The sequence below is a fragment of the Bombus bifarius genome, unplaced genomic scaffold (genome assembly GCF_011952205.1).
Source record: "Bombus bifarius isolate JDL3187 unplaced genomic scaffold, Bbif_JDL3187 scf7180000007966, whole genome shotgun sequence".
NCBI lineage: Eukaryota > Metazoa > Arthropoda > Insecta > Hymenoptera > Apidae > Bombus > Bombus bifarius.
In genome coordinates, this window is record NW_022884352.1 from 3,968,843 (window position 1) to 3,995,865 (window position 27,023).

General features: G+C 39.8%; 1 protein-coding gene across 1 annotated transcript; it reads right to left on the minus strand.

Annotated features, from left to right (window-relative positions):
• Window positions 1-1,383: 1,383 nt before the first annotated feature.
• Window positions 1,384-24,657, minus strand: LOC117206038 (protein gooseberry-like). Its single transcript, XM_033445016.1, has 7 exons — window positions 24,603-24,657; window positions 14,621-14,934; window positions 13,861-13,990; window positions 8,792-8,794; window positions 6,785-6,956; window positions 6,337-6,621; window positions 1,384-1,645 (listed from the first exon to the last, which is right to left on the minus strand). Exons 1-7 carry the CDS (start codon window positions 24,655-24,657, stop codon window positions 1,384-1,386), a joined length of 1,221 nt encoding a protein of 406 aa, XP_033300907.1.
• Between the last annotated feature and the right edge of the window lie 2,366 nt (window positions 24,658-27,023).

Sequence of the window (27,023 nt, forward strand, 5' to 3'; positions counted from 1 at the left end):
CAAAATATCGGATTTCTAGAAAATTCGCAGCGTTTTAAATTCTCTCGTGTACTTAGCGAAACTGAAAGAATATCGTCTGTTCAAAAATCTATATTTACTCGAATCTCTGTTGAACGATGGAACGTTGAATTCGGACAAATGCTACTTCTACTTGAGACAGTAAGTACAATTAATAATTCCTTATGGCGCTGTGTGAATTGAAAATCACGCGTACCAATATGTTTATATCTTTAAATCTTATTTTATTCCATTAACACTGTACTATTGTATCGTATATCACTACGGTAAATATCAAACGATCTATTTACAAGGATTATCAGTTCGTAAGTTTCAGATTAAGATAACAACAGTGTAATTTTCTCTCGCGAACGAGTCAATCAAAAATTAGCTGGAATATTCGAAGAATAATTTTAATTCCAACAGTTGATAAATTTTGCTATCGATCTTCGATTAAATTATTGCAAATCATAGCGAACTAAGAGCGTCGCGTTAAATTATTTAGAATAACGTGCCTTTTTCAAAGATTTACTGAGTCTCAAAATGTTGATGACCTCATCGGTGATAATAATAAAAATTAACAACAAACTTTATGACTTCTTAGTAACTTGTTCGTCGAACAACTACGTTGTAATATTTCGCAAACGACAAGTCAAGACACACGGTTGTTAGTACTTTTATATAGGTTGTTATTATATTTAAATATTTACTATAAAACATCTTTTAGAATGTAATTTTCAGACATAATTTCTTTTAACAACAAAAACAGCTGAGAATTAGGTTTCATCGTTTGTAAGATGGAAATAAACGTTAACGTCAATTATTCGCGTCATTGCCGAATAAATATGTGCACTTAAAGATATTCCTTCTCGTGTAACATTTTACAAATCTTCTCTCGAAGGAAACGATAACTTGAAACAGCTAAAACGAATTAAGATATCTTAAGATTCAACAGATACTATATATACATTGCGTGTCTAAAAATAGAAAAAGAAAAATAAAAACAATAGAGGCTTACAGCAGCGTTATACTATATACATATTTGCATCGTGGCAGGCGTTAGGATTATAATTTAACATGTCGAAAGAGAGCATTTCGATTTTCCCCCGTGAAACAACGTACAAACGTAATATTTATATCACTCTACGTGTTAAAGGTCGCCTTTCGTAGATTTCCTCGTTTTACCTCCGCTGTAACGTTGTACATTTTCCATGACGTTACATATTTCGTACGGTAAATTCGAAAATGAAAGATCTAGATTTTCTAGAACTTTCACGTTTTTCTAGAATTTAGTGTAATCTTCTCGAAGGGAGTTACACAGGAAAAAGAATTCGGTTACTGGACTCTCGTTTTTCTCTTTCTGCCATTTGAACTGTTTACCGCGGTTCAGTGAACTCTGCCACAGACCTGCGACTCGATTCCACCCAGATAAGGGTAGCCGCTCTTCGCCTCGCTGGGGCTGTGGGGTGTTACGTGATGGTTTATCCCTGCCGGGGTTGGCACCCCTGAAGACGCACCCTGGACCATGCACGCGCTCATATTGGACGCTGTAGGGCTGACACTGCCGCTCAGGCTACCTAGATTCAAATTGCTGGTAGTGAGATTAGAGGCCAGATTGCTGCTACCGTAGTGAGAGGCGTTGAACAATCTGCAACGAAAAAAGAAACGGAGCTCTGCAATGGATGTTTTCTCGGGTTTGTTCAAGGATAAGGAGAGGCAGAGTTAATCGTCGTAATTACAGTCTCCGACTTCTGTTACATCAGAGAAGGGAAATTTATGTGCGACTGCGTGAGTGTAGCGCTGCTGAAGTTATTTAGTTGAAAAATCGTTTATGTTAGGTATACGTGTAATCAACTTGTACCCTGGTATTATGTACGTCATATAATAAACTTCTCTGGTGCGATCATCAGCTACTCTTGAAGGAAAAAATAAAGGGAAGTGTAACTAACTACATAGCGATACAAATTTGTTTGATTCCTGACATAATATCGATCTTGGTAATTAAAACGATACGTCGTTGTATGAAAGAAGTTTCTATACGAATAAATGTTCGATCGATAGCGAAGAATTTATTATTTCGTTTAAATATCTCTGCAAACCAGAATTGCATTTTGTGAAGCTTCCTCGATGAAGTTTCAATCGAAGAATCCTAAACGTTGCAATTGTTAATCTACTTTCTGCGATTCTGCATCTTTCACAGACATTTTCTGCGTATTTCGAATCGTTATCTCGCACGAACGTATAAACCAATTTTTCGTTTCTCCGATAAGTACCACGTTTTCTACGAGATTAATTAACAAACAAATTAATAGGACCACCTATGATCCGATCTTACATCTACGGTTCGAAGGAGAAACGAACGGAACATGTTAGTTGCCCCAACTATGCGCAGTTTATATTACGGAAGGATTATCTGTACACGTTTAATTTCTCTAAACCTCAAGCATTCCAATTTGCCCTGAAAACGAAACTCCTTCGCAGCATCTGCTGATTACCTGACACTCTGATCGATACGACAAAAAGAAAGAATCTCTCGTCCAATCTTAGAGAGTCATCGATGGCGTATTAAAGGAATCACGGCCTATAAAGCGCAGATCTACGTGCATCGTGAGTATCCGCGGATGAGATGATCGCGAGAGATGGGGAACGCAGAAGGCAGCGAAATTCATACGTATGTTACGCTGAATGTAAAGCAGGTCGACGACGCGGCGTTCCTGGCGAGCGCAGGCGCGACGGTATCAAAGTATTAAAACTGCGGGGCAGTTTCGCCTGCGCATAACCTCCCGATGAAATTCTCTTTTCGTTTCTCGCGAGTCTCAAAGTAACCGCCGGCCAACTTCTCCCTCGTTTCGCCGTGCAATCAAAGCTCGCTGCTCGTTTGCAAACCGATACCGGGGCAAGGCAGCGAGCTTCACGCTCGCACACGTACGAGTACGAATCGTTTAGGGCGTGTCGAGGCTGCCAACAACCGATTTCAAAACGGAGTAGCGGCCCTTTTGACCGTTTCGGCACAGCAGCACGGTTAAGGACCCTAAAGCGTGCCGATGCTGGAACCATTTAATTCCTCTCTCTCCTTTCTTCTTCCTTTATCCGCGCGCCTTTTTCCTTCGTCGTATTCTCGTCCACCCTTTCTCGTCCTCTTCGTCCTTGCACCTTAATTCCTTCTGGGAAACGGTACAGCGGAAGCTGCACGATTTATCGACCGTCCCCGCGTGCTCTACGAATCTATTTCCCTCTAGCCAACCAACGCTACAAATCATATTCAGCTCTATGGAATTGTTAATGAATTCCAGCGAACTTTAGCTGCAACGAATAATTTACAATCGACGCTCGCTGAAATTAAGGCAGAGGCGAGCGGCTGGAGAATTCGTTTGGCAAAAGGCGTTTACAGATGGGCTGGTTTGAAATTTTTGCACGTTCGGTGAAACATCCTGACATTTCCTTCACACGAGGGTTCTTTACCGGGGAGATATCTTACCGGTGTTCGATTAAACCAACTTCGAATATCTTTATCCGAGCGTAGGTTTCTGTTGTTCGATCGCAGATAGCGAGGAAAGTCGATGGTGTCGTTCTAACAAGAACAGCGAATTCCACTTACTTTACGCTGTATGTTTCAAGTATAATCTTGTTACGTAGAACTGCAGTCTTCTTATAATTAGATCACTGGCGTGTAGCAAGATAATAAATATCTAGGAAAAATTAATTTTCACCTATTTATATGAAAAATCGAAAGACTATACGAGTGTAATTATTCCTTGACGTTTCTGCACCAGAGACGGAACATGACTAGAGACTTCGAAAGTAATTTGGAATGATTCAGCAGCGATATAGGTGCAATATCCAACGAAAGCAAATTTCAAAATATAAAACATGAAATTGGAAATATCTCTGACTGCTCTAACGATCGCGTTAGCGTTTAATATAATTCCCTTTGTTTTGGCCGCTCCAAAGCTTCCTGTATTTTGAACCATTAATATTCCTCTCGTGCTTCGGCGTCGTTTTGCTCCTCAAACATCCCAATTCCCTGTGAAATTTCATCGGAACGACGCATACGTGCTACTGTCGCATAAAATGCCTGCTGTCCTTCTCCGGCAAAGTCAATTAACCAAAGGCAAAACGCTACTTCATTATATTTCCGATGCTTGGCGTTCGTTTTTAATAACAACGGAGAGAACGGCTGGCACGATGATTATCGCCTGTATAAACGCAAATGGATATCCATAAAACGCGTGCACCTTGAAAGCGGTGCGCCGCGAAATTCAAACGACGATGATATTCAGCTGAATCGAATCGCGTGGCGTAATCTTCTGCCCAATGTGATTTCCGCGATCGCGCGGCTACCACGAGGCCGATAAAACGAATGAAAAATGGTCCGCGGTAATGTCTACGGTGTCGGTGGAATTTCGTAGAGGCAGACCCGAAAATCGTGGCAGTCGAGGTCGAACCGCTTCCGGGGTGAAGCAGAGGCCACGAAGTCCCCCGGTTAAAGCTGGATCATCGGCGAAGATCAAGACCCGCGTTGGATTATTAGCCGGTAGCGTTTCATTACGGGGGCCGAAGAAGCAACATAATTGAGGACCACACAGAAAACGTGTCGGTGGGGTCCCGGCTGCTTCGCCGTGCCGAGCCAACAACTCTCTTTCTCTCCTTCGTCTGCCTTCTTCTCATTCTTCTCTTTTCCTCCTCGAGGAGTCTTTCGTCTCACCTGTTTCATCCACCGCGCGTCGCTTTCTCGTTATTTTCTTTGCTTTTCCCCGCTCGTTCGGCCGATTCTCCTCTTCAGGGATTCCATCGCCCAGAGATTCGTACGGTTCGAAACAGTTCGACGCTCGTCATTTCTTCGTCGTCTGTTTTTAGCTATTCGCGTGGTACGTTACGCTGGTCCACAGTTTCGAATCGTCTTTAATATTCATGACTTTCAAAGCAAATCGGCCAGTAGCGTAGTTCGCTGTTATTTCCTGTCTTTGGTAGCTTCGATGGAGATCAAGCGAATCGTGTATCGTCGCGTTTGTATTTTAAATTTGCAAATAGTAATCATCGTTCATCGATTCGTTTCGTTAAAGTTGGGCGCTACTTTAATACACCATGGGCATCGTAATATTTCGTCTTATCAGACACCTGATTCTTTCATTGAAGTATCTTATCTGATATATTTCCATTTTTCAATATAAGGTAAAATATTCCAGTTTAAGAACTGTAATGTTACGCAGATTCTTATGAAACGATGACTGAACACTCGAAACCGTATAAAGAGGAAGAAAGATAGGAAGAAAGATAGGGAAATTTGAAAAGCCTATATAGATGAATGTAAGGATAAGGATATGTATTTTGTCAACGATTAATCCATCGATGAAATCTAATCTTTTCGCTGTATAACTACATACCGATTTCAAACATTTGATTCGATATTTGTTCTCTTGTCGAATAAGTGACAAATTTTCGACCAGTAGATTGCACATGACGTGCACGCACGTATAGTAGAAAGGTTGTCGCGGATTTAACCCTTCCTCTTCCTTTTCTCCAGTTTCAGATTCTCAGATTCCGCTTTCAACTTCTCGCTACGCTCTCCGGTTCGCTGTTTCGTTCGTCTTTCTCCTAGGGACTTTCGTCGTTTGCGGTCTGCGCTGCAGCGAATTGGCCTCTGCACTCGGCGTGTAACAGCACGCTGCAGCAGGCGAGCATTTCGCCAACCTGTTATTACGCCACAATGGCTGAATTAATTGTTCGAAACACCCTGTGAGCACAGGCTGCCTTCGCTCTTTCTCCTCACCGAGTATCTCCCGCATTTCTTTCCTTTTTTCTACTAAAGCTTTCCCCTCCGTAAGGCTTGCCCGCTTTAAACGCCCGGGATAATGTATCTCTACCCCGACAACGTGCACTTTGCTTCGACAGTGGACCTCGTGGGGGGTCCTTCTCCGACTTTTAAGCTCCACCGAATTAATATTTTTCCCACTTACGATTATGTTCGAAGCGCGAAGAATCACAAATGGAAAACTTTCTTCTGGCAGTGGAAACGAGACACAGTTGTCAAAAATAGATCCGCTCGTTTTGCGGAATTCTTACGAGAAGAGAGAAGAGAAGATACGTTTAAAAAGAAGCATCGAAGCTTAACGGGATGGTGGAACTTGGAAAACGAAAGTTCTCTGAGCAAACGATAGTTTAGAAAATGTTTAACGTTAAAATCATCGCCTCTGTTTGCTATCTCGTTTGACTTTGTATTTCGTGTTCCTGACAGGCAATGAATTCTATCAAATTCTATCGGTTCTAACGTTTATCATTCACTGGCTCCTACGTTTTATCGTCTTGTTTAATAAAAGTCTTCGATAAATAGTAACTCACCCGTAATTCTCGGCAGTCGGTCTTGGCCATTGTTGCTGAGCAGCGTAGTAATTCTCGCTATAGTTGTAATGTTGAGGATAACCAGCCGTGGTTGCTGCGGCTGCAGCTACCGATGCTTGGCCATAGCTCTGATAACTTTCAGCACTGCTACCGTAATGTTGAGTTTGAAACGATTGCAAGCTCATTGTGTTGAAGGCGTTCAACTGTTGACTGTTCAACTGCTTGCGAAGTCTGGCTCGTCTGTTACTGAACCATACTTGCACGCGTGCTTCAGTCAAATTTGTTCTGCAACGAAACCGAAAAAGAGATTTTGAGTCGATCGTTTCGTGTAGAAACTACCACGATTCTGCTCGTTTAATCGTAACAATTTGAATCGGTGATTGGATTTTGTATAAACCAATAAGAACACAGAGTAACATTTATATAGAAAGATAAAAATTCCACGTACTTTTGTGCCAACTCTTCTCTGGTATACACGTCGGGATACTGTGTCCGATGGAAAGCAGCTTCAAGTTGCTCCAGTTGTTCACCAGTGAACGTGGTCCTGCTTCTACGTTGCTTCCTCTTCAAGGCGATTCCTGGCTCGCTCTCTGTGTCCGAGTCATCGCCACTGCTGCCTCCTAAAGTCAGAATGTAAAATAAAAATATTAATTAACGATACGAGAATAATGTCAATCTTTCCTTCGTATCAAACTATTTTCTTCTCGTTCGTCGTAACTTAGTTGAACAAATACTATTAAAACTGCAATTGTATCATTGTTGCACCTGAACCGGAGTAAGAAGTCAATTTTCAATGACCATAGTACATTATACAAAACTATGGATCCGATCGTGTCAGCTAGACACGTAATGTAAGCTCGAACGATATGTAAAGAATCTTTCCTCCAATAATTTCGACGAAATCCTACGCAGGGCTGCATTATTACTCTCAACCTATTTTTCATCCTACAATCGCGAGGAAAATCTTGTCACCGACCAAACGCTTTATCAAATTATCTTAGAAAAGATCATTCCTGGTATCCAACAGCATAAAGATACTAAAAAACGAATCTCCTATTTTTAAGCAATCAACGAATGAGGAGATAGAAGGAAAAAGTCGTTTGCGTGTGTTATCACGAACGATCGAAAGATTTCTCTCAATCACGATACGTATACGCAGGCGTGATGAAATTAATTATGAAAAGCGGCGTTTTCTGCTGCTTGGCACGCGAAAGATGAGGAATTGAAAATTCCAGGGAACGCGGCGGACGAAGCCGCGCTCTTATCGACGAAAGGAATCGATGCTAAAGGTCCAAGAGATCCCGGCGAGATGTTACGGAGCACGCTTCTTAATAGCGGCAAGAAGGTCTCCCAGTCCAGCACGTGCTGCACGTCAGATACCGAAGATAGGAAGCGAGTCGTTCACGCCCACAGTTCACACGCCGGACTCGGCAACCCACCATTAAGACCCTCCTGATTACAGCCGTGCCAGCCGAACCTATACTAAACTAAAACACCGGAGAAATTAGGGTCCGCCGCGAAGAAATTAAGTTCTTTGACATGTCCCGTCCCACCCGAGCTAAACGAAAGCCTGTCCAACGTCCACGAGATACTTCCTTTCGTCTGCCCTCGCGAGGCTCCGTACCGGAAACTCTTTCGTCTCTCCAATCGACGTCGAGTTTTACGACAACGTAATTGCGCGCCTCTTCTAACGTTTCTGCCTTTCGTTCTCTGCAGCCTTTCGTTTAACCCTTTCGAGTATCGCCGCTATTGTTTCTAATCTCTATCTTGGAAATGTTGCGAGACGAACGGTTGTGCCGTCAGCTTGAACACGTTGTAAACGCAAGTTTGATTGTATTCAACAATTGCGTAGGGTCAGTGGATTCTTGTCGATTTATTCGCTTGGCAACTAAGTGATTGCGGGTTTTGTCATTAGGTGGTAATGAGAAAATCCGCAATCACTTAGTTGCCTACCCAATACATTGAGATAACAGGTGTCAGATAAAGAGACATGCAGAGTGGTAGGTGTAAAAAGTGGCACAATTGGATAGAATATTTCATCAGATAAAATAAGGAAACATACGGTAAAATTTGTTCGCACGACGCCCCATTTCCGAGAAAAACGAGTTCCATGATATGACAAGTAGACGTAAAACTGGCTGAACTGAACAAGAGTAATCGACAGGAGTTAAATTACACGTGAAAATAAGTAAAAAGCGTGGAATATGAGGCTTGAAAATGAGGCCTTGAACGGAAAATCTTATTTTACATTTACGACTTATTTTCGCACGAATAATAACGCCCTGCCGATTGTTTTCTCGTACCTAGTCTTGGTACTTAGCCAGGTTTAAGTATACTTGGCAAATTTTCAAACTCGATTTTCTCAGAAACGAAGCGTCGTACGAAAGAATTTTATTGCATATTTTCGACTTATTTTTTCACACAGAATCACTCTGTTCCCAATTGTATTCATCACCAGCTACGATCCACCCTTTCTAATCGTTACCAATTGTTCTGTAATTACATTCCAAATGCTGAAGCGTACGAGACGCTGTATATCTATTAATGTCAGTTATTCATGACTAATGATACTGCACTTTGTAACAGAGAGATTGGAACTGCTCATTTTTGCCCAATTTCCTTTAGATTATCGTGGCAATACATCGAAAGTATCGCAATCCAGCAACCTACTCTCCGTAAGTATTTACTTAAAAAATACCAAATACGTCGTTTTTTAATTTTCGAGAAGATCGAATGCATCGCTTAAATAACAAAGAATTGTTATATAACTATTTTCGTAGAATTAAGACTTTCTTCGGTCTCTTGTGCTGGAAAGAGTCAAGAGGCTACGCGCATTTACACGGATTAAATAAAATCGATCTTCCAAAGAGAAGAGTTTTTTCACTCTTATAATTGTTCGATTTTAAAAATGTCTGTCGAAAGGAAGATCCTCGTTCGAAATATTCCTTAGAAACTTTCCTGTTCCAGTTCCCTAAACTAACGAAGCTACAGTGTCTCAAGTTTGATTAGACGCGCACGTTTAAGTTGAGATCGGAGTTTGCGAACCTTCGAAGATTAATGTTTAAAAAAATTATACGAAAGAATATTTTTTCTGCATTTCGTTAAAGTGATAGGCGAATTAAATCGTGATCGCAGTTTCGTTCGCGTCCGTGCAAAAGTTTTTTTTACATTTTCTTCCCCTTTCGACTCAGACACGGCAATTTATGCGTCGATTCCTGAATTAAGTCGATCGATCGACGGGAACGAACGTCTAAATCAATAGCACCTGCGCGAACGTCAGCTCTCGAATTCATGAAGTTGAACGCCGCGAAGTGTACGGCGGTTTCTTCGAGATTAAAGACCTCGCCGCAGCCGTAAATCCTCGTGACGGTTTGAGCAGAACATCTAACCACTTCTCCAAGCCTTCACGCTTTCCACGGCCAGTCAACGCTCGCTTATACCGTGGTTTGTTTCAACAAATAACGAAAAATATCTTGATCGTTCGTTGTTTACTTAAACAGCATGATTTTTTCATTCGTTTAACGCAACGACGCTACGTTTTGAATACACTTCTTTGAATAAAATCGTGTAACTCTTTGCACAGTGTCGCGAAGGATATTACTTTTTCAGCTTTAAATTCTTCTCGTGAGAAAAAGATGCTTTTTGCCTTCTTCTCGATGTTTTCTCCCAACGTACAGCGATAAACGTAATAATAAACGAAATAATAAAATAATCTAATAGTCTGACTCGTTACATGTACAACATCAAAGTTGTACATTTAAAAGATTTGTAAACATAGAGTAAAGAAAGAATATAAAATAATAAATCAAAGATCTGGAATTAATGTACGTTATCAAGTTTTACTCGCGTTTCGTTAAACGTAACGAAGATTCGTTGAACTCGACGAAACGATATCGTTACACTACAAAGGGCATGATGAATATCGACAGTATAAAGTCAAACAGAGAACCGCAAAGGGTTAATCGTCCAAAACCGTGTAAACAATTACTGTCGGGGGAAGCAGACAGTTATTATCATTATCCCTGACAGTTTCGCTTGACTACCACTTTAGATCAGCGGAACATCTAAATCAATAGAGTCGGACCCTGTTGTTCCTCGAAGAAAACGGCAGGCTCGCTCTGGTGTTGGCGGTTTGTAAGATTAGAGGCAGCCGGATACGGAGCACGAGAGACCACACGCCGCGTGTGTACACGCTCTACCTTTTCCTCTCCGTGTCCTCTCTTTCTCTGCTCTGGCTCTCACCGACCTTCTGCCTCTTCTTCTTCCCTTAACCTCTTCTTCTGCCCACTATTTTTTGCCTTCGTGCTGCTTTCTAGCTTTCCGTTTTGTACTAACTGGCCGTTTAATTTTTAACGAGGATGAGAATGCTCAGCCGAGTGTTCGAACGTAAGCGCTACGTGGAATTAAACGGGGTAGATATTATTGCTACTTTATAATAGCACTTGTAATTTCATATATCAACATAGGAATAGAGAGCAAGTCAAAAATTAGGACCTTGGGTGGGCGTAAAAGTGGGTATAAAGTTAATTAGTATCGATGTATCGAGGCAGACATTTTTCATTTTTGTAACTTTAATAAAAAAAGTTATTTATGGCGCGATGACTAAATTCGACGTTATTCGTTTCAGTTAAGGGAAGCTCGTTTATTAGAAGACAATTAGAAAATTAGTCGTGAGAATATATTTCATTCGTAGAAAATTATTATCGTAATTTACAGGGCTTCTAATTCTTGCAAATTTACTGCGTTACAAGTATGCGTATAGAAGAGTGTAATCTGATAGAATAATTTTAATTCCTTTCATTTATCACAGCCAGCAGCGTTAAAATCCTAACTTACGTAACGTTACTTCTTATTATTTTTCATTTCATATATGCATATCTATTTTTCTTTCTATACAAATCTCCGAAAAACCCACAACCGCGATTGAATGTTTCAAAAGACCTCATTGCCCTTACGTCGCGCGAAAGCAGGAATGAAAAGATCCATAAAGATTTTACATCCAATGGGGAGAGTATTCAAAGAGATTCTTTATCCTTCCTGACACTACGTCGACTGCACGTCAACATGGCGATGGATACGATACTCCAGTCTTTTATTTCAATTTTATATCGTATCATCCGCCATAGCGGTTAATTAATTACATTTTTATGCTTCGTAATATCGATGTAAGCCTATAATACACGAATAATACATATAATACATGAATTCTATCATTTATTAAATCATTATTTTAAATGTTAAAGAAAATCTATTAAAAAATCCAACTTCAAAGTGTTTCATTTCATTTTGTCTAATTATCCACTTTTCTCTCGTTCTAACACTACCAATAGCTAAACTCGTTCCAATGAACAATCGTCGAATTTCTTATGTCGAAAACAAGAAGAATAACTGGAATCACGAAGCCATTGCAAAGTTGCTTTTCAAGTAAGCCTGTTCAACGTTTTACAACTTTAATTTTTATTGTTTTTAAATAAATTCGCAAGTGTTACCGAAACACGGAGAAAAACGTATATGCACAAACTGCCGAGGGAAAAAGTATAGTTATTCCGTACAAAAGTAAGAAAAAGGATATCGTAAGCTAAAATACACCCTTCCAACCCTTTCGCCTGTCGTCAAAAAAAAAAAAAAAAAAAAGAAAAAATCTTACTTAAGACGATCATTAGCCGCAACAAACTAATTTTCTCAAACATTTCCCAAGCAACGCCGTTTATATCCGTAGTAAAATGAGAAGAATCGATTCACGTGATTAAGTATACGCAGAGAGATTATTGCCTGAGAAGGAAGTGCAATTGTAGCTCGCTGGTATAGCAATGCTATTTTCTTCTACGGAGGATATGATCGTGGGAATACAAACTTTACTAAATCATGCAACATTTCACTTAGAAAACGCCTTATAACGCATTCCGGATTCTCGAGCCAGCCGGTACAACGTAATTTGACCGAGGACGAAATGAAGATTTGTGCGCGGCGCGGTGCAAACCGATCAACAGGTAGGCCATCCAGCCGTTCTTACATCGGGCTGCAATTCCCCGGCGTACATCTAATCAAAACTAAATCTTCCCGACAAGGTAATAAACTCGACACATCTACGCACCACGGGACGCCTAATATTTCTTCGCGAGCTTCACCGCCACCAATAAATAAAAAAGAAAGGAACTCCCTTTACGTCCGCCGGCCGGACCTATATTCCCGTTAATCTCCTCTTGCCCTCGAAACTATTCAGTCCTTCGAGCGAGCAAAAGTCTCCCGATGAATAGATTTATTTAAAGAAACGTTGCTGATTTTGTGGAAGAGAAGGTCGGTCGAGTTTTACTCTCGCAGATATTTTTATATCTCCGTCGATATTTTTTCTGAACAATGTTTGTCAAATTCTGCTACTTTTTTTTTTTTTAATATTCCTTTTCTATTTTACACTGTACCCTCTTTGCTTCTGACGCGTACATTTATCAAAATTTTATTTGCTTCTACTTGATCTTTAATCGAGCCGTCCTTCCGCTATGTTGTAGCTTTTTCTAAACAAAATTTGTCAAATTGTGCTCCTTTCTTCGAATATACCTTTTCTCTTTTATATACTTCTTTCGTTGTTTGTAGGCAAAATTTCGTTTGATTATATTTCCTGTATAATCGCGCGGTCTCTTCGTTTCCGAATTGTCAAAAAGTGTTATCTCCATAGCTGCAGCAGATTCGAGCTGTGTGTATGCAGACAAATACGGTAGAAAGTGGATACAGTAACAGAAAGACACAAGAAGTTTCAATAGTGTATCGACTGCTCGTATACGATCCATTATGGTTGTTTGAATATAGAGATACGTATATTCTCGGGGATAATTGTAATGGCCTTTCGTGCCAATACGGATGATCTATAATTAGTAATATCTTTCAGAGTTATTTTATATGGGATCCGAGTATCTTTTACTGTAGTAATAGATCATGAAAAGAGACGATCGTTATATCGTCAGGATAATACGACTCGTTAATTGAAAAAAATAAACTCTATAAGTCTCTCATCAACGATCTAACAGAAGAAATTTTTACTTATTAGTACGAGTGTTGTAGATACACGAGGATTAAGCCTGATACGCTAACTATAAACCATAGATTGCTTCTATATATAATTTCAAGAAGGAATAAATTCTGAAAATATAGTAGTACGGTCGCTATTAAAAAAGGAGCCGAAGGAGATGAAATTTTTCTCGCCATTGAGATAACGTAATTTGTTACAAGGATCGTCGTAATACCACGAACTACAGCTTTTTTTCAGCCGGTACAAAATGTACGCGGTATTTATCGCTACGGTACCTTAACTCAATTAACGCAGCCGTACGCTGTAATTACGTTTATCGGTCGATTACCTCGAGCGTTTCATTTACGCTGGCCTAATTGTTTACGCGATGTTAAAACAGCGACAATGTTCGCAAATTTACACGCGTCGTACATCTCTATCGATTTCCATGTACAGGTGGTTTTTTCTTTTTTAAATATCGAATTACACGACGATGATCTTAAAGAAAGAAATGGTCTCACCGAGTATTCCGTCAATGGAATGATTTCTTCGAGGATCATCTCCAGGACGAGTCTGATTCGTGGGGCCACGAAGAAGTCTCGAGATACTGGAAACTGACGGCGCTGACGCTTTGTCACAGATACCATCCTGCTGGCAGAACCACGTTGGACCAGTTAGTATACTAATGGAAATTAATCAAACTTCATTTTCTTCCCTTTTACGTCCTCCATCATGTATTCTGAATATTTAACCGAATGTACGATCGCATAATGGCTTTGAATATTCTTCAAGAATTTACTGTGAAATGTTTCAACGGTAGATGATATACGACGAGAAACGTGATATATTAGAAATTGTATAAATAAAGTACATGTAGACTTTCGTTTTATATTTTGAATCACTGTACAGCTAGAATTGTGGTAAAGGGTTTGAAGCTGCGTTGAAACCTCGCACAATCGCAAAATGTTCGATCGGATTCTATTCAAGCAATCTACTTACTACAGCGACTCTTGTGTCAATTCTTAATTACCAGACCAAAACAGGAAATTATAATTAATTATTTTCCCCTCATAAACGAGCAAAATTCCGATTTATTTGAAACGTAGTAGCTTATGTCAATCAACTGTCTCTAATAAATAATCGTTAAAGTAATTCGTCAGGAAAAGAGGAATCACGTCGTTTAATTAACAACCACGACGCGTAATTATAAAAACATTGTCTTATAGACCATAAACATTTTTGCACGGAGCGATCAATAGCGTAAAGACATTATCAACAGACCTTTATCAATTTCTCGCGGATCTCCCAGGTGAATATCCCAGGATTCTGTCTCTTCATATCCTCGATTCTCGCCTCGACTTCCGGTGTCGCGACGCGTGGTTTGCTACCGCCGATCACACCTGGCCTTATCGATCCTGTTTCCTGATATCGATTCAAGATCTTCGACACGCAACCATGAGAAACTCTCAATTGTCTGGAGATCACGCATGGTCTTACACCTGCTGCCGCCATTTCCACGATTTTTAAGCGGATGTGATTCGGCAGTGGACGTCCATTGATAAAAACACCTCCGAGTTGATTCACACGACCTTGTCCTGGAAAAAGGAAAGATGGAAATGCGTAATATACTTGCATTGATACTTGGCGTGAGAACTGGCATGGATGGAACACGCGTTAACCCTGTCACGACTATGAAATCATATATGGCGTTCAAACGAACCGCTTGTTACAAACCGAGGATGTACGTACGCATTTGATACTGGTATCACGTTACTGAATATTTCCTTCGCTTTTCGGTTTAACGTTAAATTCGTTTGAGCACCGAGAATAGAAAGATGTCTATACAAGCGTACTCTGTCGCAGAAAGTTCGTTAGAGATGAAAGGGTTAATATGCGATAAATTAAGTATGCAATGGGAATGAAACGCGTTAGTTGATCCTAAATTAGGTTTTTCACGAGGTCAGTACAATTTTAAGAAATTCCTATTGTGCAACACATTTGCAGATACGAAACATCTTGAACTGCTCTAATTTTATAGCGTTGACCTGGTCTCCTGAAAGTCTTTTAATCAACTTGTGTACAGCTTTTTTAAACGCTGTTATTAAACTAAATTCTATGGGATTTTCTTCTGGAACGTGCAATTTTGATCAAGATCGAGAAAATCCAAAGTTCTGTGGATAATACAAGCATCTATTTTAGTTGTTTAAAAAATGTTTAAATCCTGCAACAGTAGCAACCACGATAAAACGTCCAGATAGTCACCCAAGTCATCATCAACGCTGATTTCAATTTCAGTGATCGAAACACGCGCGCAATTTCATGCAAACCGTATATGCAGTGTAAAAATACTTCTAAATCAATTTGAAAGCGAGAGTCGATGCAATACGAAAGCTTAAATCTGCGCTGGTATAAAGTGGACATTTTTCGGTTTTATAAAAGTTGTGCAGAAATTTCGGTGTCACGCGAAATGCCACTCAAACGCTAATTACTTGCAATTAGAAACCACTTTAACGAGCCTAATTATAATAACGAAGTGAAACAAGAGAGCAGCAAAATGTAAGCGAAAAAGTAAGTAGGAAGGAGCGGCAACCCTTTGAAAAAGTCTTCGAAGGAGGAACTTCGAAAGAGATGCTATTGTCGGTCCTTTTATTAAGCGCATCGTGAAACTCGACGAAGAAAGAACTGCACGTAAGACAGAAATCCATGACTAAGCAAGAGAAGAGTAACGTGTACCTCATACACTATGCGTATGGTTTTGCATATGCAAATATTATGTCTACAGAATATAATACCGATAAAAGATGCTCTAGATTCATCAAGTTTTATAGAAATCAATTAATATTGATATTAAAACAAGCAACATTTTAATATCTTCAACATGTTAATATTAGGACAAGCGATATTTTTAAAATTATGGAAAGGGTAGAATAATGTGTTCTCTGTGTATTCTTTGCACATTGGTTTCGTAATATACAAATTAAAGCAGTTGTAAAACAAGCGATAGGTAAATTACCGTTCGCAACGTTGTGCTCGTCTGATATTTTGAAAAGAATAAAACGTTCAACATCGTACAATAGTAACACCCACATATCTGATTTTGAACAACCTACGGATTCAAAATTATCGAACCGAAGATCCTCCATCGATTACCGCACGCAAAGATAAAATTATCAGCGCGTGTAGAAGATTTAGGTTTCTGTAACACTTAATTAATTTCTATCGCGATCCCGTCAATTTGTACATTCGCTGTAAATCTGCATCGAAATAAAAAAAAAAAATATCGCTGAACCGCAAGAGTGCACGGTGTGCTACCCGCGATATAAACTTTACGACGCGCACAGGTAATTGGATGCGATAAAGAACCATTGTTTCAAACACGTTGCTCGAGGGGGTGTTCTCGCGAGAGAGCTCTCGTAAGTCTTCTCGTATATGACGTCTCATTTCTTAGAGTAATGTTAGACGAAACATTGAACTCTATGCTCTCGCATCCGCTGACACTTTATCGCTATCCACCCCTCCAATTTCAGGAACAAGATTGCGAATGATCAAGTCGACGGTTCGAAATCGCTGGTTTTTGCTCCACCTACATCCACGTACCCTTATTTCGGTTGGTGTAATTCGTAAAAAATAGGTAACACAGCTGACAAACCAATAAAAATGATTTTTATCCCGCTTCAGATTTTCTGTTTTCGCGATCGACAAGAACATGCAGGTACCCTTCACTAAATTAGACTTCGAATTTTATCGAGGCAGAAACAGGATTATCTTTTGTATTTTCATCACACGTAGCAAATTTGTTCTGTATCCGAGAATTCGTTACGAGATATTTGACCATACCAAGAGCGTAGATCAATCCAGCAAATTAGATGAACAATCGCTAAAAAAGAAATTTTATCTACCACCTAAAAAAACACCCACTGCAAGGGTTACGTTACAACGACGCGCAGAAACTGCACGTGTAGTCGAAAAGAAACGCAGAAGACCCAATTAATGTCCTAAATAAAGAAACCGCCCGCAATTCGAATGCTGAAGAGATAGGCAATCAGCGGAAGAGAGAGCGAGAGAAAAAGAGATAGTGGAGGCTAACGACTCGCTAAAAATTGATAATCATCGTAGTAATGGGCCTGTCGTTACACGAATCCTTCGTAACACCTGCTACGAAAACTTCTGCTAATTACCACGGCATAACTCAAAAAGGTGTACCCCACCATCGTCTCCATCGGCCGTTTTCTGGTGCCGCCAAAGTAGTCCCGTTTCGTCATTCATCAAGTCCGCGAGATTTACATCCCCCTCCCTCCTACTTGGTGGGATCCCGATGGCCCGTAAGGCGCGTAAGGACATATCCACAAGCGCGTGCAACGCACACACCGCGCTCTTAGGCGGATCGTCGCGTACGCACGGCCCTCGGACACCTCTCATGACGTCAGTCAGGCCGCGGGGCCCGACGGGATTACAGGCAAGATCAAAAGGCGCCGACCGCCGCCGCCGACTCGATCTCACTCGCTCTTTCTCTTTTCACGGTCTTCGTCTTTGCCCCACGTTCCTCTCAGTACGCGCGAGGAGAGTCGCGCGGGATCCAAAACGGGCTCGGAGCGAAAGGACCTGGTCACGGGGTGGCCACTTCTTCAGGGTCCCCATGGACTTCGTTGGCGCGACAATATGTGAAATTTTCTGCATAACCCGGTCGATGTGTCCTCCATTAGCGAAACACGGTTACAAGTTGCGCACTGGCATGGTAAGAGCAACTTTGTTGCGCACTGGCATGGTAAGTGCAACTTTGTTGCGACCGACTACTCGAATAACTCGCGGTCGGTGATCCGCTATATACGTGGTGGTTGAGAGGATTTAAAGGAAGCTACTATCTGATAGTCGTTACACAGAGGAGGAAATTTCGATGAACGTAATTCTTGGGAATTTTTTAGTCTCGTCGGAAGTCTTCTCGATCTTCGAATCTTTAATTCTTCGACCTTTTTTTCGGGGATGTAGTATATCTTTTTCGTGGACGAATTATGCGAGGATGTTTAAAAAGCTCAGGGATACACGTAGTTGGAACGTAGCCAGAAATTGATGAAGGAGCACGCGGTCTTGTGATTCGAAGGTATCGACCATATGGTGGACACGCATATTCACTGTATGTGGACACGGGAGGACACGTAGAAAATCTTCGTGTAATAGTAATAGGGTAGTAAAGGGATAGTAGTAGTAATAAAAGAAGTAGTAACGTTTTACAAGTAGTAGAACAGCGCGTATACATGTTGGCTAGTGGGAAGGAAGCAAGGTGGATCTTCGTTGATGGTGAGTGGTAATTGGTAGAAATAAGGAAGAGAGGAATATGTCTATGGGTTAATATTGAGGGTCAAAGAGAATTTAAATTGTTGACTCTGTTGGGTTTCAAGGAGACTCTTTTTCGGATAATGAAATTGCAATCGGATTAGTTTTGGGATGTTTTCATTCAGCTTAGGATGATTAGATTTGTGAATGTTAATGTGTAATGGCCAATTAAGAAACATTCGTGTCAATTAATTTTTATTATAAAATTATAAAACTTATTATAAAAGCAGTACCATATCTTTCAAAGTATGGACGTAAGTTACGTAGTATTACGAAGATGTGATGCTAGTGTCATAGGATTATCGTAAACAGGTCGGTCAGTATATCCTCGTTCATCTTTGAACGAGCAACTTCTCTATCTTTGTTTTTCAACGTATTTCGATCCTCCGATGGAAACTACTTGCTGAAGCATAATCTAGATCTAGAGCAAGAAACGTGTGACGCTCATTAACATGTTTGAGAACTTTGTATCTGGTCGCGGAGCTAAGACCACCCTGTAGAAAAGATAAAAGGGGCCGATCTGTTCGGTATGATGGAGAAAATAATTCCCAGCATGAATTATTGATAACAGGTAATTGATTGTGGGCGATCACGCTAATATCCATGATCGTGCCGATATGAAGCGATAGGGGCTTCCCCGATTTGAATTCGCTCGACGCAACTCGCATGATTAAAATTTACCCTAAGGCTATCGAGTTTCAATGGTGTTGGTATTTGTTAGATATCATTTGACTAGCAGTGGCCATAAAGTATACTTAATTTATCAAATCTCGTGTGCACGAAGTAGACTACGCCTTCTATCATCAATAACGTGAATTTTTCTTTTCGATGTTATTAAACGTTACTTTACTATAGAATTGCAGCTTAGATTGGCAATCCATAAGAAGAATACTATTCCTCCATTACTCTGACATATTTATTGTATCTCCTGAATTCGTTATCCTACATTTCATACATTTATTTCTCCTCTAATTCGTTCTCTAACAATATTTTTAGATTGCTCTTATTAGTAACATTTATAACACGAGTAAGGAAAGATTCAATTTCTATTCGATGCAAGTATAACTTCGAACGATCGAAAGCAAAGGTACAAATATTTCAAGGCCGTAAGGAGCGCGACAAAAATATATATACATAAGAAACATTGAAAAATAATATGTAACACTCGTCTACGATAAAGAATCGTCGTTACATGTTCTACGTTATTTGCGGCTGCCTATCGCTGTATTGAAAATGTTAGAATTACGTATGAAAATATAATAACGATCGTATATCGTAACATATTTATTATTTTATAAAATAGCTGTCGTATCTATAAAAAAGTTACTGACCCCTAGAAAGCAGAACAAGGAAGTCGATCAACAAACACGAACGTATACAGAAACACGACGATCTAGAAATACAACGATCAAATTAAAATGAAAAGTCCGGCGAAGAATGAAGTAACTAAAATTCACGTGCCAGCTCATCGAACGTATCTCTACGAGGAATAAATCACAGCGAATCAATAAGAACAGCCGGAGCCAGCACTTTAACGAAGCTAACGAACCTAAAATCCATAACGCGGCGCGTTCCGGGCGATTTTTCAGAGCGGCCAAACCCGGCAAAACAAACCGCTCGTTAACCATTCCGAGCTCGGTTGATCAAGAATCAATGACCAATTCCGTTCGTTTCGAATAGCATTCGTAACCGCATGATAAATGACGAATTGCGCAAACAATCGGGACGGGAACGTGTCTCGATCGCTGGTTGCCTGCTCGCCTGGCGGCCCCGATGAAAAGCCAAGGGGAAACGATTTGAGAGCCCAGAAGAAGAGGAGGAAGAGGTGGCCGTGTACCTGAGTGGGAGTATCCGCATGTACCAAGAGGATGCATGTACTTAACGTTCGGTGTGAGTTCCGAGTTGCGAAGGCTTCAATCAACGTGCCGTCGCCCGCGGCCTATCCGATATCAGACATTAGGTACCCACGGCTCTGGCTACGTACTTTAACTCTTTCACGTTCCGACGCCCACGAGCGTGGCCTGCCTCACAGCCGAACTTCTTTCCAGACGTAGCATACGCGTTCACCGAGAAAAGGCGCCGAACGCACGATGTTTAACCCCGAACGCGATGGGTCTGCGTGTATTTCGTGCTTATTCTGGCGAGGCCGATGTATTTTTTCTTATGACCTGTACGAAAGTGGAAACGATCGCACGGTTATTCCAACACTCGCGGAAACTTATTCTGGATACAGGTATCGTTGCAGGGTTCTTCATAAACTGAAAAGTTACAATTAGATAGGCAGATTTTTTAAACATCGTAGGAAATAATATGCAATTAATATAAAATAGTTTTTAAATGTTTGCACGTGTACGGAAAAGTTGAAATCTAACGATGGCCGGGTTCGCTTAAAGTTAAATTGAGAATTTTTCTGTTCTTTGTTTGTAAGTGTTCGTAATACTAAATATTCCTCTGATTATTGGACGAATTTTCTGCAACTAGTAAATTAATTAACTTAAGCACGCGAGGGTATTGGAACGAATTTAATAGAATGAAGCTTAATTGATATTTCTACGTCGGTACAGGGGCTTGACTTTGTTTGTTCGATGAAGAAGCTTTTCTATTAACTTTTCCTGTTAAATTTCAGGTTTAATTACTGTTTAATCGTCGTGTTTAATCCGCCCGTTAATTATTTCCCTATTTGCCCGATATCCCACAGACCATACAAATCCCACCGCATGACAACGTCTACCGAAAATGCTACGAATTTTCTGGAGAAGCAAATAACTTGTGCGATTTTTGTAGCAACGATTTAAATGATAAAGTATATTTTTTACATAGACGTGGATTTAAAGATACAATACGATCAGTCTGTGCAAGATCTGGAGAAAGTCTGGTTGAGTTATGTGTTGAAGAATGTGTCAGAGCACGTCGTATAAGGTTTGGTATGTAAGATAAAGATTTATCGTGTTGTATATTTCATTCTGAGGTTACGCTAGATGGAATGAAAAGTATGTTGTAAAAAAATATAAAGTAACGTGTTCCGGGTATTTTTAATTAAAGATTCGGTTTCTCATCGCTCGATAAAATGTAATACGTTGCTTTTTACCGTGTCGTCGACCTCGGAATTGAAAATAATAGTTGGACCGCGTTATGCTAATTGATATATACTTTACATATTACGTGCAGTCTGAACATTTTTGCATTTTCTCTCATAAATGTATAACGATCCACAGTTTCCAAACCGAGCAATCAAATATACCCGTATTCCTTTGTCTTCTATTTATCATTTAGGGACATTGTATTAATTGTTTAAAAAATCGAGACAGCGAAAGTATATTCTATGAAATACGATTACAGCGCACCCGTCGATTAATTCTAGGCAACCTGCTCCATAAAAGACATTTTATTACAATTCGTTGTAAAATATGTAACAGTAGACTTCGTTGTAACGATGAGATTAAAATTCTACGTTTCTTTGAAGAAAGCGTTCAACATTGTAAGAAACGATGGTCAAACGTAAAAAAATTGGCCGTAATCACCTGAGAATGACCCAAATTCAGCCGCCCATGCTCATTAAAATAAAAATAAAATAGATACAAGAATTTTCTGTTTCTCATAATGATAATTGAGCAACCCTGTATAATGGAGACCGCGAATTAAAGTCGTAAACGCGCGTGCGCTTGTTTCACGCGCGTTTATTCGAAACCTTTCATCGTTTCTGATGGGAATCGGTAATGGTCGAAACTTCGTTGGCCCGAATTAATTCACGCTTTCGCGGGGCCGAATTAAACGGTTTGCGTAACTCGAAGATGAAATGCGTCCGAAGAAGGTCACTCGAGGCGTGGAAGGGAAAAAAAAAGGCAAAAGCGTTTAACGGGCGGGGAATAATTCACTCGAAGCGCATCGTAAAACCATTAACATCGGCTGTAAAAGTTCCATCTGCCCTTTGAGAAGCAGCCTCGAAGAGGAGACCGACGTCGATATATGTCGGTATGCGAAACGTCAACTTTAGCCTCGTTTCGATGCATATCGTTTCTGCAATCTTCATTTGCATCGGATTGCAGTGACAATCGCTCTCCAGACGATATTTCGGCTATGATTCCATTTATTATTAAGTTTGTTCAAACGTTAGAATTCGCGAATTAATTAATTCATATGCGAGTTATTATCAATCGAAGATGAGGAAGTAACGACAATTTGAGAAGAGAATCGAAATAAGCGTTTACTATGGAAGTTTAAGCTTTGAGAATAATAATTTCAGCAAGGTGATACTTGAAAATGTTGCTGCAGACGATATAGAAAAATGTTAGGTGAACATGAATGTAATTGAAAAGATTGGAAACATCTAGGTATTATCATCATACATTACGTTATCGAACACTATAATTTTATAAACTTTAATATGAAATAAAATTGCAAACTCAACGATATTAACGACAGAATAGTTTCGCGAAATTGTTCAACGGGTATAAGAATAATTTCAAATTAAATCGAGCAAGTTATAGAGTCTAAAATTTATAAAATATTAAGCCAGATATTACACGAAATCATAATTCATACATTATGTGATAAAGTGTTTTTGATATCCGTCCCTACCGTTATTATGTTATCACATAAATTAAGTTTTTACGCATCGGACCATCCGAGATACATACGCGCTGAAAATGATGAATGGTGTCGAATATAACGGTAAGCGACGGCTCTCTTTCATCGAATTTTGATACTTCCGATTTTTTAAATACACTCATTCGTATATTTTTTTACATTACACTCGACTACTTATGTTTTGAAAAAAGTTCGACGTTTCGTTGCTGACAAATTTCACGACGCAATGTACCATCTTTTTGTATTATACATGCCAACCTTTGTACCGATTCTTTTTCCAATAGGTGTAAGATTAATAATAGACAACTTATGATAAAAAAAAAGATAGCTAATCAATACGAAATACCAGTAATAAATATTCTCAACGTGAATAATTACAAATACCTATGTAAAACAGTAAACAAAATAATTTGTACTCAATCTTCGTAAATAATATTTATGAAACTTTTTATCAATTTACAAATAGACATTAGAATTTGAAATTTTATATCGAACTCTTCTAAAGTAAACTTTAACCATGAAAAAGCAAGTGTCTTAAGATTAAAGATGCATATACAACATAGGAAGTTGGATATATTAATCCTTCCTATATGTTCAATACGCAAAGTTGTAACGTAGAATTGAATAATAAATATCGTAATTTAATTTTAATAAATATATCGTAAATACGAGGAGTTTATGTAATTCTAACGAGGAGAATTCCTTCTGTTTTCCTTGACGCCGGACAATCTTCGGTGGCTCGTGTTTAGCGACGGTATCCAATAGAAAACGGCGTCCCATAATGTACATAATACGAATGCTTCTACCAATTTTCTTCAAATAAATTAATAAATTTATACAAGAAAGGATACTAATATCTCTTTAAAATAACACTTAATAAATAATCATTGATATTACAGATAATAAATAACGCCGCGTTGGGATTTTTTTGAGAAGACCAAGAAATAACGCATAGGCCAATTACATAGAAACGATGGAGACGCGAGAACGATCAATTAATTAATTAATCAATACGAAGAATGAAATACTCGGAACAAAATCTCAGTTATCCACGATTTGAAAACACATTTCTCTCCAGACTATCGTATTGCTCCAATACAAAACCTCTAAACCGTTCTTTAACACTAGAACCACCAGAGCAGTTAAAACGACGAACTCATAGTGTTGCATAAAACTGTAATATATTCGCAGTATGTCTGTTTGAACAATTATTGCTAAAGTGATTTAATCTCCCGCGTTATTTATCTTTGCACGTTCTACTTGCTCCAATTTCTTCGATACAAAATTCTCTACCGCCTAATATTAACGTACACGCGAGATCATCTCGTCAAACAAACACACGTACCTTGAAAAGGATATCCAGTGAAATAGGGTGCCATGTTCAGAGTGCTGACTGCCATCTAGCTAATCGTGGTCGTCTTCAGCCGTCCTTGGATCACCAAGCCACCACAAAACGCCAGACGTTATCAATAAACGTAACCGAAATACCGTTTCTCCTTTCGATTCTTTCTCAACTGTCCCTTGCAATCACTTCACACGCAACTTGAACGGAACTTACAATAAAGATACGGCAGGGAAAAAGACGAGCTAGAGAAAAAGGAATTGGAGTAACCTGGTCGCGAAACGATCTGTCTTGTCGAGGATGACCGAAACGGATCTGTTTTGCCGGTTGCGAGTAAAACGATCGTGAGACCTGTTTGCTTCGGGGTCTCGGCTCGAACTGTTCGGCTGCCGATTCGTACGGAGGCTGGCGGCAAAGGAGGCTGAGAATAAAAGAAAGGAAAAGAAAGGCCGAGGTAACACCGAGGGCAAAGAAGGCTCCGCCTTCGTTCAGGGGCCCTGTCGAGGTGGGAACGTCTGGGTCCAAGAGCACCTTGATGGCTCTAGTCGAGCGGTGCATTGGTCACCTCGAAGGTGACCTCCTGAAGGTGGAGGTGGTCTCTTCCATGACTCCGCCCGACTTTCTCCTTTCCTTCGCGAGCGCAGGCCTCTTCGGCTTGCTCTCCACGCGTACCTTCACGCTCCTTCGATGTCCGACCGGTGGAGGTAGGATCGGTAGCTAAATGTAATGACGTTTAATCGAACGCGATCGTTTCTCGATAATGTGCTAAAACACAGGGTTACACGAATCAGCTAAGCTTCTACATCTTGAAACTCCACCTTCGAATGATCAAATTTGGGGTACATTGCGAGACAGCTTTAGACTCTAATGCGATAAGCGGTGAGGAAAGAACGAGGGATTATTGGGTAGTTTAGGTAGTTTAGTTTAAGATATGAGGAATGAGAGTATGATTTGAATAATACTATGATAGTGTGCAAGAGCTAGTGAAATAAGGAACAAAATATATCTATCTGTAGATAACGAGGAACAATTTTCATAGAACGTATGGATACTCCAACTTTATTTCTTATTTTCATTTTCATTTTATTTCTTATTTTCTCTTCTTCTTCCATTCGGTGGATTTGATCTTCGTTGGGAAGTTTTGTTCGTTTTCGTAGCGACAGCGACCCTGTTTATCAAAATCAGAACGTTGATCGCGAAACTTGGTAACCCTGGTAGAAGCTGCGTCGCGTGATTCGATCAATGGGATCGTGTAAAGTTCAGAGGAATCTATTTCGCACACGTCATAGTCGCTGCTGTGCCTGTGATTCGATTCGCGTCGTTAATTAAAATGAATTGTATTTGACGAGTGATCGTGCGTTTAATTGAATCGCGAAACCCTAGGGATCGATGATGCATCTTCGTGTCGCGTCGAACAAGCGCGACTCATTTTCCATGCTTTAAGGGAATATTTCCATTTAGAAGGGGCGACAAATTATTTTCTTTCCTTGAATATATAGATTGGGGTTAGATTTGTTTTCCTTTCGGTAAATAGAACAACACGAATCGTGGCAATCATTCGTGCTGCGTTTACCGTAAACATGTAAACAGCCTAAATCGACGCATAAACCTGTTTTTACGTGCCAAACTTTTAGTAAATCAAATGTTACACGGAATAACCCACAGAAATATTTAAATAGGTAACATTAGGTACTAAAGCATTTATATTTATTTTTGTAAGATTTTGTTGCCAAAATGAGACCGGTTAAAAGGGTTTTGAACTACAGAATTGCTTTGTTCTAAGAAACAGAAAATGTTTCCAATCCCATCACGTTCTTCTTTTGTGATCTTCAAACGTAATAGCTTCAATTAATTACATTCGTAGCAGATGTAAAAAGTAACCAAAGATATAAATTCTTTCAGTCTCTTCAAACATATTTTATATGATACAAAGGCTAGTACAAATTTCAAGAGATCACGTGACATATTTTAATACGTCAATGATCAATCTTCTTCATCCTTTCTTCGGGCGTTAGGTATGTCGAGCTGATTCCCCGCTGCGACAAAGGAATCTTCTCTGATTCGCGTGTAATCACCTTTGAGATTAGCCGAAAAACAAGCTGGAATCGTCTGGACGAGCGTTATAATCCAACACAATAGGGCTTACAGCCGCGTTAAGACACGAACCCTGTGCATTGCCATTACAGCTTTATTTTCTTCGCGTCCTCGTTAATATTTATTGTCAATAGTGACCTGTTAATCACGACCGTAATCCGAGATGCGTAAACATGGACAAAGAAGAAAAATACACGAAAGAATGCTGATAACAACGAAAAACTGCGAAACCGCTGTAGCAAATTACAAAAGTATTTATGATTTTTTAAATAAATATAACATTTTACAGAACTGATCATGGATCTGGATAATTCAGCTCCGATAGTAATT

What these genes read in the sequence shown, in the direction of transcription:
- LOC117206038 (XM_033445016.1), bottom strand. Translation starts at nt 24,657, where the DNA reads ATGGCAGTCAGCACTCTGAACATGGCACCCTATTTCACTGGATATCCT. An exon ending in CACTGGATATCCTTTTCAAG is followed by an intron (nt 14,935 to 24,602) that starts GTACGTGTGTTT and finishes TCCTTTTTCCAG; the next exon opens with GACAAGGTCGTGTGAATCAA. An exon ending in CCGACTGCCGAGAATTACGG is followed by an intron (nt 1,646 to 6,336) that starts GTGAGTTACTAT and finishes TTTTCGTTGCAG; the next exon opens with ATTGTTCAACGCCTCTCACT.